General features: G+C 39.3%; 1 protein-coding gene across 1 annotated transcript in view; it reads left to right on the forward strand.

The window, feature by feature from the left end:
* The window catches only part of si:ch211-51h4.2 (uncharacterized), a 68647-nt gene that overhangs the window by 23738 nt on the left and 27570 nt on the right, over positions 1–17339 (forward strand). The window contains exons 8-10 of the mRNA XM_020632306.3: positions 3658–3781; positions 14618–14717; positions 16006–16064. Of these exons, the coding sequence (XP_020487962.1) occupies positions 3658–3781; positions 14618–14717; positions 16006–16064 (283 nt within the window). The remainder of the gene's footprint in view (positions 1–3657; positions 3782–14617; positions 14718–16005; positions 16065–17339) is intronic.

Raw genomic sequence — 17339 nt, forward strand, 5'->3', positions numbered from 1 at the left:
TTCTCTTTTCAATATTTTATAATCTTTTTTTTTTCTATTTTTATTTTGTACCAATAGAGCTTAGAGTGGAAATGTTTCCAGCCCCCTATGTGAATGTATGTGAACACAAATCCTACTAATCTTCATGTGATGCCCCTGTGAAGGGTTCAGAACCCTATTTGTTATAATAATTTTACAATAGCCATCTTTTCACATCAATGGAAACATTACTCAGAAATTAGTCCACAGCTCTCCAAGATCCTTCTTTTTAACATGGAGAACTTTGTTGTCCCCCTCCCTATCTTTAGCAGCTTGCTCCTGCTACTTCTCTGCACCCTCCTAAGGCTGACTCATGTTGGTTCACCTATTTCTGGGTATGCTCAGATATTTCCATGGCATGTCTGCGAAAGCCTTTGGGATCTAGGTCGAGCCTTCTCACCATGCTCTGCAGTAGGGTTGGTGTTTGGCTGTTACATCTTTCTGTTCCCGTCATCCATTTTGAGACTGAGGGAGCTATGATCTTATCTGCTGGAATCAGCCTGTGAGCAGTGCTCATCTATTCAGTGCAAGCCTCGTTGAGCTGTGCCTGTGAACCTCTTATTCGATAGAGCTGTTGTCAGTGCTGCCAGCCCCTTCCAACATTAATTATAATGTCTGCAGTAATAAAGGTGTGCTCACTGTGAACTGTTGCCTGCTGGGTCTTGAATTATTGCACTGTTTGACCTGCAGCTGCTATCAAAATGAATACAATTAAATGTTGGCTTTAGGAGCAATACTTGACATCTGACTCTAATCCAACCAGGTTTGAAACTTGGCCTGCCCTTCAATGTTTCTAAACCATACATGAGCAAAGTGACGCATCAACTCATCATTTAGCATGCGCTGCACAGAAATCTAATGTTGTCTTATTTACACCCTCGCTGTCTTGACAGACTGGATTTTGTTTTTCTCACTGCATACTGAACTCAAAGTGGAAGTCCTCAAACCCTTGTGGCGGCCTGAAAATATTCCCACCTCTTGGCACTCTGCTTTTATCTGCAATGGATTAATCTTAGTGCATAGAGCTATTATTGTGTGGCACACATCAGCCTTTATCGTTAAACTTGCATGAGAGATTGTCTGCTGTAGTAAAATAATTAAATAGTACACATTTTCCAGTGTCACAAAGTATGCATGATCAGGTTTTTCTAGACAACACACTCCTCTTTGTGATGGGCTGTAATGAGTCATCTTCTCCAGACTGAAAGGTTTGGTGCTTTTATCCTGAAAATGATCACTCTATAGGACATTTTAATCATTACAATAATACAGTAGTACGTGTACGGAACGAGGCTGGTGTGTTGGAACTACACTATTTAAACTGGAAATTGCAGTATTAGCGTACTGCTCCTGCAGCACTCTGAAGTAACTGAAGCAAGAATCGATGCTACCCTGTTAGCCTTCTCTTCAAGTGATTGTTGTCTCCTCCTCCCCCTTCCCCCATCGCACACCTCCTTTTTCCCTCTCCCAAGGCCTATAATTACCTTTATCAGTTAAGGGGACTAATTTATTTTGTCATGCCTCAGTAAATACTTAACCCAAATTATATAATTCAAACTCTGCAGGTTTGTTGAACCGCTTCATTGGCACGCCTGGGTGCTTCATTATCGGCCTTTTCAGGGCCAGGGGAGATGCTACGATGCCCTTTGGGAGTGGGAAGACAGGGTTACTGGAGTGAAAAAAAACCTTGGTCAGCCTCCTTTGGATAACCCACCTTTATTCCGCCTCTCCCCCGGGGGAGGTGATCAATAGGTTACTGCAGGTCTCTGCACAAAAACTCTCCTCTCAGTCCCGTTGTTGTAAAATGGTGTGTGTATAGGTGAGACACCCCACAGAGCTCCTCCAGACTTAAGGTATTAATGAGATTCAATTTCATCACAGGGACCGCATTATTGATAATTAATATTAATTCAACAGAGTTTAATGTATAAATGAACCCTCCTATAGTTACCTCCAAGTATATAAGAATTCTAAACACCTACTTAAAGCCTTAAGTTTCTTTTAAATCCCATGTGTTTAATTAAAATGAATACAGCTCATCCTCTTCTCTACAGCTGGGGAGCTTAAATCCTTTTATCCTACATATGACCGTTAATACAGTTGGACCAATGAGCTAACAAAACGACAACAAACAGCCTTGAATGAGTTTTTATTTCATGTCTTATTGTAATGATTTATAATTTAAAATCCACATTTATTTTTCTTGACATTCAGTTTGAAACTCAGTAGGGTTTTGAGCTGCACATGTTGGCCATCACTGTGCACTCTGAACCTTGATTTGGTTTATATTTAACATGTTTTGAAAAGTCAGTGAAAAATCAAAACAAAGTGTAAAATGCACACAGTGAATCAATACAAATAAAAACCAATTAAAGATGAATGAAACTCCAGTATGTCCAGTAATAGAGCATACATATACTGACTCGATTATGTGGTAGAGAACATTAGGGCAGATACCGCTTTGCCTTTGATAATGTTTGAACGGTGTTTGTTGTCTGTTTGTCCTCTGTGTTTCATACCGGGTAACAGGCCTTTAAATCTTCTTTTCAAGCCTCGGTGCACCAGATGTTGTTTAAGTAAATGAGAGCACTACACAGCTGTTTTGCCAACCTCTGCCATCAGGGTGTGAATGTGTAGGTGTGACCTGTGCTTTAAAAGCGCTTTGAGTAGTCAGAAGACTATAAAGTGATATACAAGCTAAAGTCCATTAGCCATTTGTTTTGGGGAGTGTCTGCTCTCTGGACCACAGTTTGATGGTATTCCTCATCAAACTGATAAGTACTTGTCTTTTCTTACATTTGGAATATGAAAGCTTACTGCGTGTGCTGATTTTCACTTTCCAAGGGGTGTTTGTAGTGTGTGATTGAAGGGGTGTAAAGGTGACTGAGATGTTTCAGAAAACCAAATCATTCTGTACCATCTGCTTCGTGTCTGCAGTCACTTTCATACTCGACAGTTGGTTCTACGACTTGTCATTGTGGGTTTGTTGGTGTTTAAACACAAAGAGTGTGGGAAGGGCATGACATGGTATATAAGGAGTCAGCATGCCCACCATGCCAAGTTAGTTTGTGGAGCACCATTTAAAAACCTTGAGTTGGCATTTTGGCTGCTGCTATCTTGATTTTTGGGGCTAGTGACCATAAATTGATGAGGGTGAAGCTGGGAAAAGAGAGGGGTGAATGTTTTGTAATTGGCTAAACCTATTGCTAGCTTAGTGTCAAGGTGCATCATTTATGTAAAAATATGAATAAATATGAAAAATGTTTCATAGTATATGAAGTTGGATGTTCAAATTGATAGTAAAAAAAGGCTTTAAACAAATTAATTTAAAAAATCACAGCCTTAGGCCTTCCATGTGCATGTTGTCTCTATGGCAACAGTCTTTTTAAAATGACAGCTAATTAAGCAGTGGTTACTGAGGTGGTAAATCAAGTAAGAGGGAGGAGGGACCTCCTATTGTAACTATACAATACGAGTCATCCATACAGTGAGACTGCAGGTTTAAGGCACTTTTTTATATTTGTTCACCTTTTAACATTTTGAGGTCAGGTCAGAGGTTGTCACTCACTTGTTGAGTGTTAAATATCACCTTTAACTAAACCCACTCACTGTGTGACTAATGGTGTTCTTTCTCCACAGCCATATCTATGTGATCCCGGTCTTCACCTGGATTCTAACCCTTGCTATATTACTAGCCCACACCATCATCCAGCCAATCACGTCAGTGCTTACGCTGCTGAAAGGAATCCTGCTCATTGTCACAGTAAGCATTTTTCATTTCCCTCCTTGATGATTATTTGTCATGATAATAAAATTATAGATCTGTCAGCTGAGAGGAAGAACTTTGGTGTGATGAGGACTCGTTTGTATCAGTTAGTATTTTGATTTTACAGTTTGAGTCTTCCTACTCTAACATTTTAATCATCTTTACATGACTTGATTTTGAGTGACTTTAGACTAGTGCCGAGGTCAGGCTGCACAATTAATGCCTAATCTGCAGACATAGGGTTTCAAAATCGATTGTTTTATCCAAACATATTCAATAATGAGACAAAGTTTGTCGAGATCTGGCAACAAAACTTATTTTTTTGGTGTACCGTCTTCTTTACGGGTGTCGTGTAGCCCAGCCCCTCTTCCTTCCAATTCCATGAAGTCGGTTGATTATTGTGTAGTCTGTCATGTCTGTCAGTCAAAAAACTAAATCTATTGCACTACGACATCGACACTACTGGACATACGACTCATCATTGATTCAGTATATTGTGAATTTATTCTTGGTCTGACCGTCTTTGTCTTGTGTTTTTGAAGCCAACATACTTTAATGATTATAAAGTATCCTCATGTTGTTAGTACTGCTGAAGAGTGGAAAGCTACACAGCTGCACATATCACCATAAAAGATGAATAATTGAGCTTTAGTTGACCAACTATAACCCACATGATGTATTGTGTTGTATTTCATTTTTTCAGTTCTCTGTTGTTCTTTCATACATATTTTATCAAATGTGTACAAATCCTCATTAAACTATTGACATAAAAATCAGGGCAAATGATGATCAAGTTTTCCATAAGTAATTGAAGAGCAATACATCAGGGAGTTGTTCTGTAATAGCTTTCACTTCTCATTGAGTATTAAAAGGATGATGTAGATACAGTATTACTATTTATCTTTGTTGTGGACATTTGTCATCCTTGTTTGGAGATTTGTATGATTTATGGGACATCATGCCAAGGTGGTATGAATGGGTCTAGAATGTATGTACTGTTTATTCACTCACCTCATTATGCCAGACACTACAGCGTTAAACTCAATCCTTAAATGGTCAAAACGACCAGAAGAAATTAGAAAAAACGGAAGGATTAAGAAAATATCAAACTGGTATAGCAGTTTAATCATTTGTATTTTGATTACTTCGCCGTTAGTCTGTCCAACGGCACTATCGACTGACGTAAAGTGAAGAAGCAGCAGCATCCTATCATACAGACTCTGACAGTCACACAGAGCTGGAGCAGCCTGCTACACTACACAAAGGCCACACACTTCAGACACAAAGCTGTCTTCTTCATAGCTTTCACTTGACGTCACACACTTCTGGAAGTGCCCACCTGGTGGGCAAGAAAGGCTTCTACAGGGTTTTACCTCCACAGAATCTGAGGAAGAAAACCCAGAGAGGAGGGGATTGTGGATAACTGCTATTTGACGCTCTGCTGTCTCTGGTGAGGGAAAAAAACAATCCTGCCACATCCTGACACATTGTGTTAACTTGAGCAAAACTGCCTTCTAACATCACTGCTCCATGACACTGACTGAAAGTAAGGGCTGATAGGTACCGTTAACTAACTAATGTGAGATAATTAGCACTCAGCTTTGCATTCATTAAGAATTCTTGCCCCTTCACTTCACAAACAGCAGCATTATTGACCCAGACACATAAGAACTCATCAAGCTGTCCATAGTACTTTTGTAGGCTTTCATCCTGACAGCAGTGTAAGGGAAAGGACTCAACAATATGAATATTTGAGCGTCCCTGGAGTAAAGTTCTGACAAAGACAGTGCTGTTGTAAGCAACTCAAGTAGTGTCAAGAGAGCTGCAAAAGAGATGTGAGTTCTTAAAACTGGGAAATTATCTAGTTATCTCCTTTTGTCTGTGGTTGTCAGCTGATGTGCATGTGTCATTTTGAAAACTGAAAAGCCAGTGTTGCATCTTAACAGTGTGTTCAATACACTGGTCACATGACTGAAAGCTTTTCATGACAAACATCCTGGCTTAGATAGCTCATTAGCTGCTAACAGTGGCAATCTAATTTGTACCTTTGCATATGTAGCCCAGGAGCTTACGTGAGTTCCATTTGTGGGAGTCTCCAACAGCTGCTGTTGTGATGTCAGCAAACCTTAGTCAGTTATTCATCCTGATTCAATGTGTGGGCATTTGAAGGTTTTACACTGTAGTGTTTGTGAAGTTAGCTGTGGCTACTACGTTTTATTCTCACTCTGGTTGCATTATCGACATCACTCATTAGAACATTGACTCTTTAATTATTGGAATATACAAGAAAAAAACATGCTTCATTAAATGGTAAATGGACATGAGCTTGTAAAGCTTAAAGTCTTCTGACTAAAAGTGCTTTTTACACTGCAGGTCACACCTACGCATTCACACACTGATGGTCACTTTACATAGCAGCCTCTACCATCAGAAGTGGGGATCGAACCTTAACCTTCCCGTTGAGACGATCAACTCTACCAACTGATCCACAGCAGCTTTCAACTGAATCTATACTATACTACTTTCTATAACTTTATATGTTGTCGTCTTCCTTTGGAAATTAAAGTCTGAATGATTATTGAGAACGACTTAACGGCACATTTTGGTCTGCCCTTCATTGGCCCTTGTTATCCTGCTTTGGTCAACTATTAAGACTTGCAGCTTTTTCCTCTGATTTTCTTTAACAAATATGAACTTTTCATGCCTTTGATCCTGATTGTTTTAATTCTCCATCAAGTTAAGCATTATTATTAGTATTTAGTTAAGTAATATTAACCATTGAAATTGCCACCATAAAGAGTATTTCATAAAGAGCTACTGTTTGAAAACTGAGATGTCTCTTTCTGTCTGACGGTGCTACTTCCTCCTTGGGAAAGACACTTAACCCAAAGTATCTCTCGCTGCTTCGTTGGTGGCAGGTGTATGAATGGATTATTTTATACTGATGACACTTTACACAGCAGCCTCTGTCATCAGTGTGTGAATGGATGGACAAGCACTTGCAGTTGTCAAAAGACAACATGGCAAGCTCATGTCCATCTACTTTATAATAGGTTGTAATTGCTTTTTATTTTTATTTCAGAAGTGAAGAAGTATTAATACTGACAAAGCTGTTCTACTTAAATAGCTATTACCCTAAAAATGCAATCATAAATAAAAAGTTTATTCTTTATAGGGGCTTGTTTCACTAGGGGTTTGTTTCACAGAGTCTTCTGTCACCTTCACGCTTCACACTGTAAACTTTTCAGCTTTGTCTTTATTCACTCCCTAAAAGTGTATATCCTTCGGCCATTTTTGATGGATGTCATGTCGCCTTAACCGCTGTGTTTGCATGAGAAGTCATGCTGGCAAAATGGATGGAAGTGGGGTCGTACTTTGGTCACCTCTTGCAGAAGCTGTGGTACTTATGGAGCTCCCACTGTGTGTGTGGCGGTTTGGGGCTTTTTCCATGTCAGTGCTTGCAAACATCAGGGAGTGTCAGCCGCTCAGCAGGAGAGATGGAAGGAGGTCTTTAGGTTTGGGCCAGAAAACATTTAACACCATCTCACCTACAAGGTGACACTGCCTTTAAGAAGTGAACAGCTACTATTCTGCTTTTTGGAGGCCAAGACTTTGTGACTCAGTTTCAGAGACTCCCTACAACATATAACTGCAAAATGAAATTATTAACTGATGGCTATGTCCACATTTCATGTCAAGTAATTCTTACTAGGGTTGGGTATCGTTTGGGTTTTTTCCAATACCTGTGCTTAGGTGCTACTTTTAAAACAGTACCTAAATCGATACTTCTAAGAAAGGAAAAAAGGAAAAGTTACTTTATGGATCCAGTGCAGGAGGCAGGCAGTACAACATGTATGACTCATTGGAGGATCTTCTGTCCTTGAAAAACAAGAGAAAAAGGAAAGATTGATTTTCGATTGATTGAACACACACTCTTAAAAACACTACGATACTCTCATGAACAAACACGTGCGCACACTCACTAACCACAGGATAGTGTTGGTAGATTGGATTTATGCTCTAGAAGAGATGGATACAGCTGTATATTCAAATGGAACTTGTGACTGCTGTTGATTTGGGACATTGTTGTTTCATCTCTGACCTATAGGTAGAGACATTTACACAGAAACTCACTCACATCTATCCGCCTGCGCGCACACACACAGACTCGTGCGCAATATGAAAGAAATGTGTCCTAGAGCTAAGGCCCAAACAGAGCGAGGCGTTAAGATTTAGGGGTTCACTTGTGGAGCCGGGTGCTGAGAGCCATTCCCTGTACTCTGCATCAATAAGAGAGAGAGAGAATCGGGCAGGCAAGGCTGACTGCACCGGAATAAAACACACTATCGTTGAGCTACGGCCATTTATGGCCCAGCAAATGTGATTTTTCTCTTTATGGCTGAAATATTAATGTTTCTATTTTGGTATGCTTAGAAAGAAAACAGCAGTTTCCAGAACCTGAGCTGCCAAGATAGAAGGGGCAACGAGAGAGAAAGAGACGGGGGGATTTAATAAGTGATGTCATGGCAAATAAAAGGGTTGGAGTATGACCTTCTTTCAGCAACTGCTCTAAAGCATTAAAGCCAATGTCACTGACAAAAAAAAATTCTGATGGATTTTACCCCTCATTTTTAACTATACAACTTTTACTGAAAAGGCATCCCTTTATATTTGTGACTTGCATCATTTAGTACTGAACGGATGGTTACAATAAATGCTAAAGAGAAGGGTCATTGCGAGCAGTTTGTCATACATTGAAATAGTCTTTCAATCTCTGGAAGGTATCAAAACACTTGTGCACATTGTGCTAACAACAACAAAAACCTTCTGGACGAAAACTGACAGCAATGAAAGTGAACATACATAGAACATGCATTAATACTGGCATTTTCTGGGTTTTATATATTTAGTTTCTCCACTAGAATCCATGACAAATTATCCCAGGTAGACCTCTCCCCACAGGATAGACAGTCTTAAGTACAGTTCAGCCTTTGAGCATCCCCAACAACTGAACCAACTTCCTTTCCTGTTTTAATACATGTAAAGCACAGAATTAGCATTAGAATAGACAATTGGCTTGTCAAAGTCAATCCTTCACATTTAAGTTCAGTTTGAATAATTGAGCAATATCCATTCAGATCCTGAATTCTGGAAATGCTTTCTTGAACAAAGCGGGCAAGATGTGGCCCCTGTTATAAAGCCAGAATTTAGCCTTCAACAACTGTCTATGAACATACACAGGAAGTCATAACACAAATGGGAGACAGCACCAAGTTAATGTTTAAGTAACTCTTTATTTAGCCAGATTAGACCAAATAAGTTAATAAACTCTTTGTTTTTATTTTTATAAAGATTGATTTTTGGGCTTTTTGGGCCTTTATTTGAGCGATAGGACAGTGGATAGAGTTGGAAATCAGAGAGAGAGAGAGCAGGGTAGGACATGCGGGAAAGGAGCCACAGGTGGGACCCGAACCCGGGCCGCCCGCTACAGCTTCCATACATGGGGCGCGCGCACCAACCACTGCGCCACCAGCGCCCCGTTAAACTCTTTATAAACTCCAATTGGACCGAATGAAATATTTACAATGAGGTGTGGAAGTCTGCAAAGTCAGTAGTGTGTGATGTTCACGAGTGGAGTAGAGAAATGTAAACATAGCAAAAGGTAACTCGGTCCAACATTCTCAAATGCAGTATACCTGTAGAGAAGGTCGAAGCAGAGAGAGAGCGTGTGTGAGAGTGCAGGAGCTTAAGTCACTTCAGCACACTGGGAAGTTACTCTAATTAGTGACACACCTCAAGACAGTCACAATGTAATGAACACATTACCTGATGACCCTACTCAGGCATAACAACATTTTATCAATCTAGATTTTTTTATTCTCAGAAAAATTGACTGAAGTTGCTAGGTTTGAATCCCTGGGGTACACGAGCCTCTCTGTGTGGAGCTTACATGTTATCCCTGGCATGTGTGGGTTGGCTTACTCCCACAGTCCAAAGACATGCTCGTTAGGTTAATGGGGGACTCTAAAATGTCCCTTAGGTGTGAATGTGAATGTGGCTGGTTGTGATTGTGATGTGATTAACTGGTGAACAGTCCAGGCTGTACCCCCACCTCTCGCCCAATGATAGCTGGGATTGGCTTCAGCCCCCTGCGATCCTGAAAGAGAAGTGGTATAGGTCATTTATGGACGGATATCCTGTATGGCCACAGTGTAAGCCCTATAGTACTATCCTTGGCACCCTATGCGTGTCCAATAGGTACCAGGATTGGTTGAAGTAAAAAGTTGCCTATAACAAAGTGTTTCTATTTATTTTTATTTTTCAACATTAACGTGTGGAAATGGCTCGTAAGGCGTTAACCAGCATTTCCGAACGTTCACAAAACAGAATCAATGCTGGCGTCTCTTTGATTGCCTCTCTTCACAGGAGTGTAATCCAAAATAAAGCAGTCAATAATTTATTCCAATCTCCAAACACTGGCCTCAGGGAGATGTTTCTCCTCTGGCTTTTTCAAAGTGTGTTTTTTTTTTTTCTGCAAAGTTGGATTGGTGCATGCAGCCCCTTTTTAAGTCAACTTTATGAAAAGTAAATGAGAAACCTTGGCAGTAAACAACTTATGAAGTTGACTGATGTTTTGAGCAGGATTTAAATCAGAGTTTGTCGGAGGCAGGGTGTAGGACGTGTAAGCAGCCCCCAGGGCAGCTTTGTTGATTGGGATTGATTCTAGTGAGACGAAGGCCAATGTAAGCAACGTGATGGGTTTCAGACTGACACATCAGCAGTTTGTTGTTTTTTGGGCCTCAATAATAGAACTCATTCACATCACTGCATCCTTTACATATCTTATACGGTGATAGTCATATGGAAGCTAAATTCTACGCATTCTGAGTTCATCAAAAATTATTTAATGATCAGATGAGGTGTGATTTAAACAGTACATGTCACACTTCCTGTTAGTGTGAGTATGCTGTTTATGTCTGACCCATTAGTTCTCAAATACTACATTCTTAATACGAACGAGAAGTAAATCTTGAACAAACATGGACTGTCCAAAATCACACCTTTTCTCCTCTATTTTTCACCACTACTTCAGAAATGAGGAGTAAATGGAATACAGTAGAGTGCATTACATTTGTGACAGATTATCATAATCATCTATTCATGATTCAGCATAATCTCTGACAGGTGAAGCACCAGCAAACAGTTTGGGACTTTTGGGACATTAGTTTTTTTGTTCCATTGCCATTTTTTTTTAAGCGACCATTGAGTAAAGTAATTGGTTGCTTGAATAAAACAACTTAACATCATACAATAATAGGACATAGGGACATTTCTTTGATCTGTACACTAATCTCTACACACGATAAATTGATGACCTCCCCATTCATTGGTATCCAGGTAATTCTGGTGCCGTCCAAGTAGTGGTTTAGCTTAGATAGCATTCAGACTGGAATAACACATTTTTTGAAAGCTTAACTTTCCTTGTTGAATACACAGCTCGTTAAGGATAAAGGGAGCTCCAAACCATATCTGGAATCTCCAGTCCTAGTCAACTGGAAACAGCAAAAACTTCAGTGTCTTAAAAGAAAGTATCACCTGGGTTGACTCTCACACCTCTTGAAAGAAGTGTTCTTCTTTTCTTTTGTCCTTTTTTCTCATCTTCATTTTATCCAATCAATACGCTTCTCCACAGATTCTTTTCGCCTGACATCTGAACTAAATAAAATAGCGGAGCCCAAATTAAGTTGAAACACCTTGATAAGAGCCCTATTCAGCTATCATGAAATAGGCCTTGAACTGAAGCTCTAGCCATTACATCAACCGCACAGAGATGTGGATGAACACACACACACACACACAAACACACAGACCCACTTTTAAATGAATCTCATGCACCGAGCTGTGGAATTGTGTTTGAAGGTAGATTATTCACGGAGAATCGACTACAATTTCACGGCTTTCTGGAAATAATTAGCGTGACATTTATTCAGGCTTTATAATTGGTTAAGACTCCAGACCCTCACCTCTAATAAAGTTGTCATTGAACCTTTAATGCTGCTGGCTGCCATGACAGCAGGGGGGTTATTGCAGCTTGCTACTCAAATCATGTGGAAGGGTATAATGCAGTTAGGTCTATGGTGCATGTGTGTGTGTCTGTGGGGGTGTGTGTGTCTGTGTGGTGAGTAGGTAAGTAAAACGCGGTCAATTTTTCTCATCTCAAGACCTAATGAAACCGTCTGAATGGGAGCTGGCCAATTAATCAGTGATTTCTGAAAAGCTCTCCCTGATGTTGAAGTCCATCTTAAAAGCATTAGAAGGAAAACAGAACTTTACTTAAGTCATTGGAACCAATCATCTTGTCTTTCTTTTTCCTTCTTTAATTTTGTCCAATCGTGTGTCTTGTTTGACAATTGTTCGGGGGGGGGGGGGGTTTCTTCTGTGAATGTTCTATGATGAACACTGAGGAAGTGTGTGGATTATTTTAGGATATATTTGGCCGAGGTCAGACAGCAGCAACCGAACATGAGTGGCTGATAAACTTTTAATGATTACAGTGTGGCTTATAATCTGATAGCAGGTACAGCCTACAAATTCCTTGCAATTATTTGGGTATACTTCGAGAAAGATTAACGATATTATTGATGACGATGATGGTGGTTCTGTTTGGTAATGGCGATTTAAGGATGTTTTTGATGCTGATTAGAACTCTGAAGAACAGCTGTTGATGTTGTGCTTTTTCTCTGGTCACTTCCTGTCTGCAGCTGTGTGTCTGATCTGACTTAACGCTGTTTGTTCTCACTTCCTGACGTTGTTTCCTCCTCTCTAGATCCTTGCTTGTGTTGTTCTTGATCTCTAATGTTTGTCACTTTGGATAAATGCGTCTGCTAAATGAATTGTAGAAAAGTAGAAGTTGACATTACCTTTTAGTTATAAATGTCTGACGTATACATTTTTTCAGCCTCAGTTAATCACATTCCCTTTTCAACTCATAACAAACATTCTGCTCCTAACCAAATATAGATCTGCTTTAAGGGTGTCTAACACATGTATTACAGTGACACAGACCTGAAAGAAGATTGACCCAAATATGGAACAAAGATTTCAAATAATATAGCCACACAATTACCAAGATGAATGAATTCATGAAACTTAGTACTGACAATCATCCCAACAGCCTCCACAACTCTCTTTTTCTTTCTTGATCTCGCTCATTCACTTTTGTCTTGCTGTTATTACGTTTATCCGCGGCCCTCCTCTCGTCTTTTCCTCCTTCAGCCTCCATTTCTTCACCTGTGGCTGTGAAATGTTTCGCTGCAGTCTTCATCTCTCAATTTTTCACATTTCTTTTTGTCCATTTTGGAAAAGGACAACCAAGTGTTTTTTAATTTGCACTTACACAAAAAAGGTTACTCTACTTGTTTCAGGCTCTCTTTGTTGGTCACACTTACACAGCGCTCAAGTTGTTCTTCTTTCCAGGTCACTGTGTTGCTGGTTCAGGATTTAAGACAGAAACTTTCACAGAAAAACAGTCATTTAAATACCCAATACCCAAATGAATAAAATTACCGGGGTTGAAAAATGGAATAAATAAGTACAAAGGAGTATTAGGGATCACATCAAGGGGGCAAAAATCTGAGATTTTTGAGAATTAAGTCATAAATTTATGCGATTGTTATTTTAGTCCTCTAGTTATATCAGAAGAGCAGCCGCCTGTATGAAAAATATGAACCCTAACCTGAGGTTTCATAAATAGGTAAATACTACTTTGTGTGTTCTGTGACACAGATTGATTGATTATGAACTCTCTGTGGAATGAGCTGCGTTAAGGTCTCTAAATATCTCATTAGTGGTGTTGGGGCTTTACGTATGCAGATATAAAAAAATATATATATCTTTTAGCACCTCAGCGTCACACTCGTATATATCAGGACCCTGAAAAGATACTGAAAGAAACTGAACAAAAAACACTGACTTGGAAATTGTCTCATTTGTGGCAGAGGAAATGTCTTTGAGGGTTCCCCTTTCATCATTTTTACGCTTTTGATACAACCTTTCAGAAAACTTTTAAACATGGCCTCCTTTAAATGGATTTATGAATTTCATATTGTAAATTAACAACTTTATTCTCATAAATGTACAACTTTTATCTCTAAATTTACAATTTTAATCTCGGAATTTATTTTTTGGGACATGGCCTTAATACTCTATCGTAAATTAGATACTTGCGACAGGAAAAGTTTGTATAAATGATCTCATGTATCTGGGTTTAAATGTTTCAGTCAGTCTTATAGTTACTTTACTTTGCGTCTGGCCTTGGAGCAGCAGCTGAGGACCGTTATATTGTGAAGTGGTTCGTTTTAACCCTCAGAAATTAAACGGGTATCGACTGAGGCCTTCATGCTTCAGCCTGTATGCCAAAGCTATTCAAGCATATTCTTGAATAGTAAAGAAAACATGAAGAAACGTATTGATTCAATAGTCCAGTATACACCGTATTTATGTGAGAAGGAACAACATCCTGTGATCAATGAGACTGAAGCCTTGCAAAGATTATAGAGCCATCTTTTCCATCTTTGTCCTTCAGTGTCCTTGATTTCTTGTATTTTTTAAAGATCTTAATGTAAATGGAACTACTATTCTTCTTTTTTTTTTTTTTTTTTTTTTTGCTGTCCTGGTTTGTGTGTTCTGTTGAAGAAGGATTTATTACCTGTCTGCTTGACGAACACTTTGGGTTTCATCTACTGTTATTTTGACTGAATTTCTATTGCTTGTGTTGTTACAGAATACTTGTGTTTGTGTGTGTGCGCGTGTTTTTGTGTGTGTGTGTCCCAGGTGGCTGTGACATTTGCAGTGGGGTCAGAAGTCGGCCTTCAGAGCAGCAGTGACTTCAGTCAGATGGGGAAACCTTTCCTAATGGGCACGGTGGCTCTGGGTGAGGATCGGCTTTGTACTGTCTTTCTTTGTGTTTTCATCTTTTATCCTTTATTCTCATCCGATTCTTTTTCTTTTTAGTATAAGCTCCCTCCTTTTTCTTTTTTCTCAGCAAAGATTACTGAAAGTGCATTTAAGACTTTTTCCCTAGTGCACCAGCCACACCAACAAGATTTGGAAAAAGTCACCACAACCTTTGTTGTATAAGGGGGCGCACTCACAGTAGGCATAATATTCTTAACAAGACTCCTGCAGCCTAACGATTGAGGGGGGTTTCACACAAGGGACCAGGGCCGATCAGAGTATGCTTGATCTCAAAGTCTGGTTAATTTGATCAGAGTGAACACAAACTTATCATACTCATAATGTCCTTGGTTGTGAGTGTAATCAAGTACAGGGAGATGTGAACACAACCCTGCTCAAACAAGGAAGCGGGCCGCTATATGACAAAAATCTGAACGGCTCCTGTCACTTAAAAAACCCTGGTATCTGCACAACACAGGCCTGTTAGATTGAAATACTAACAGTTCAGCTTTTGAGCTGATTGCAGACTTTTACAGGGTTTCACTTTGATCACAGTGTTGGTCCGTCTGTGGGCTCAACTCTCATTGTGTAGAAATAAAAATAGCGATATATTGTACCTCAATTCTCAGCATATCGCAAAATATTTAAAATCGCAATTATATCAAATCGTGGGGCTTCTGGTGATTCCCACACCCAGTTCCTTCCCTTCTGTATCAGTTTATATGCACCTACCCATGTTCCTAGTGTTTCCTTGTGACTCCCAGTTTTCTACTTTTTGATGCACTTTGTTTAGGAACTTGGAGAATGAAGCTTTGTTTTTTGCATTTTTAATATTTTAGTTTTCTGCATGTGGGTCCTCTTTTAGTTTCTCTTTTAGTTTGTGACAATTTGGATTCTTCGCTAGTCATGATGCAGGGGACCAGTTCTTTACCCATGCAGGTTTTTTGAGGGGTCATGGGAGTTAGCAATCTAGTCCACATGTCAGCTATATGTTGAAGATGAACAATACCACTTCAAATCTCTACTCTTACCATTTTCCATCCAGACTTTATAAAGATAAAATGTTAATATTTTTCTTATGTCAGTTCTCTCTGATATGTTTGAGTCTGGTTTGAGCATTAGTCAGTTGAAACAATCAGATAATTGAAATGGGATTCATAAAAGTGGAAGGATAAATTGTATTATGTGATGCAGGGAAGAAACGAATGGCAGACTGCTCACAATATGTGTGACTGACCTTCTTTGCTTTGCCTTTGTATCAACAGGAGGGATTATCAATGTGATGCCTCTACTCTTCTCACAGATCTCACACAACAAAACCCAGGTAAATGTAGCTCTTTCCTATATTTGGCATTTCCTGAAGATTTGTAGAGCTGACAGATATATTCAGAGATGTGTTATGACGCACTGCGTGGAGAGGTGAAATGCTGAAACACTGCGGTGACCTTATGGCTAACTGTGTCTCACTGTGACCCAATGACTGGTTGTACTGAACTAATAAAGAACGACCCTGCCTGCTGTCTGGGTCCTTCTTTATTGGACAAGTCGGGTTACTGTGAGCCAACAGCTCCTTCCTGCTGTGTTTTTTTTTTGTTACAGGCTCCATCTAATATTGTAACATAACAAGTTAGGTACATAAAGACTTAAAAGAACTGGGTGCATATGGATATCAGATGGGTGACATGAAAACATGCTAATAGAAAAGAGTATAATTAAAAAATCACCAATCAAACCTCAATGATTAAAATCTTAAAGGTAATAATGACATGTACATTTTTTAATGTATTCATTTCACAAAAGGTCAGACTCCTTGTCCGATGACTGCTTCACGTAAACCTGATGTATGAGTCTGTTCAATGTGGTAGTTCCAGAGAGATTTAAGTCTCATCATGCACATCATGATCTATTGTCTTTGCCTTGCACTTTTTTCTAGTTGATAGTTTTCTAGTTTTTTTCTGCCGATATTAGCTCATCCAGTGGTTTTCAGTATTTGCTCATTTTACTCAGATATGCACCGATATTACTTGATTTATTGACCCGTCAAATAGCATTTAATTTGGGTTTATTATATTAAACTATTAGTTCTCTTTCACCAGCAGAGGGCGCTATATGGATTACAACAAACATTATCACTCTGTGTCAAGCATTATTGCACGTACTTTCGCAGTTGTGAGTGACCATCTTGTCTTCATAATATATCTTTTCCACAAGTGCTTGAAAACTGAATTTGAGCGATCAACACAGTAAATGTTTACATTTATATCTATCTCTACAGATTTCATAGATCTCAAAGATATATCGGCCAATATATTGGTATCGTTTTTTTTTTCTCCCAATATCTGTATCGGCCCCAACTATCTATTTTCCAATATATAACATTTCCCTTTTAAACCCCCCCCCCCCCCCCCCCCCCCAAGATTATAACATTTAAAATGTGCATGAAAACGTGAAGATCAAAATGCACTCACAAGTTTAAAGGACACAAATACCCCGTATAAATCCTCTAGTCTCTGATTGCGAGCCGGCAATTCTGCTACTACAGTTTCACAAAGTCTTTGTCAGAAGAACAAACTCAGCAACATCTAAATTACTACCTGCA

This window comes from Labrus bergylta, chromosome 6, assembly GCF_963930695.1.
Source record: "Labrus bergylta chromosome 6, fLabBer1.1, whole genome shotgun sequence".
Taxonomy (NCBI): Eukaryota; Metazoa; Chordata; class Actinopteri; order Labriformes; family Labridae; genus Labrus; species Labrus bergylta.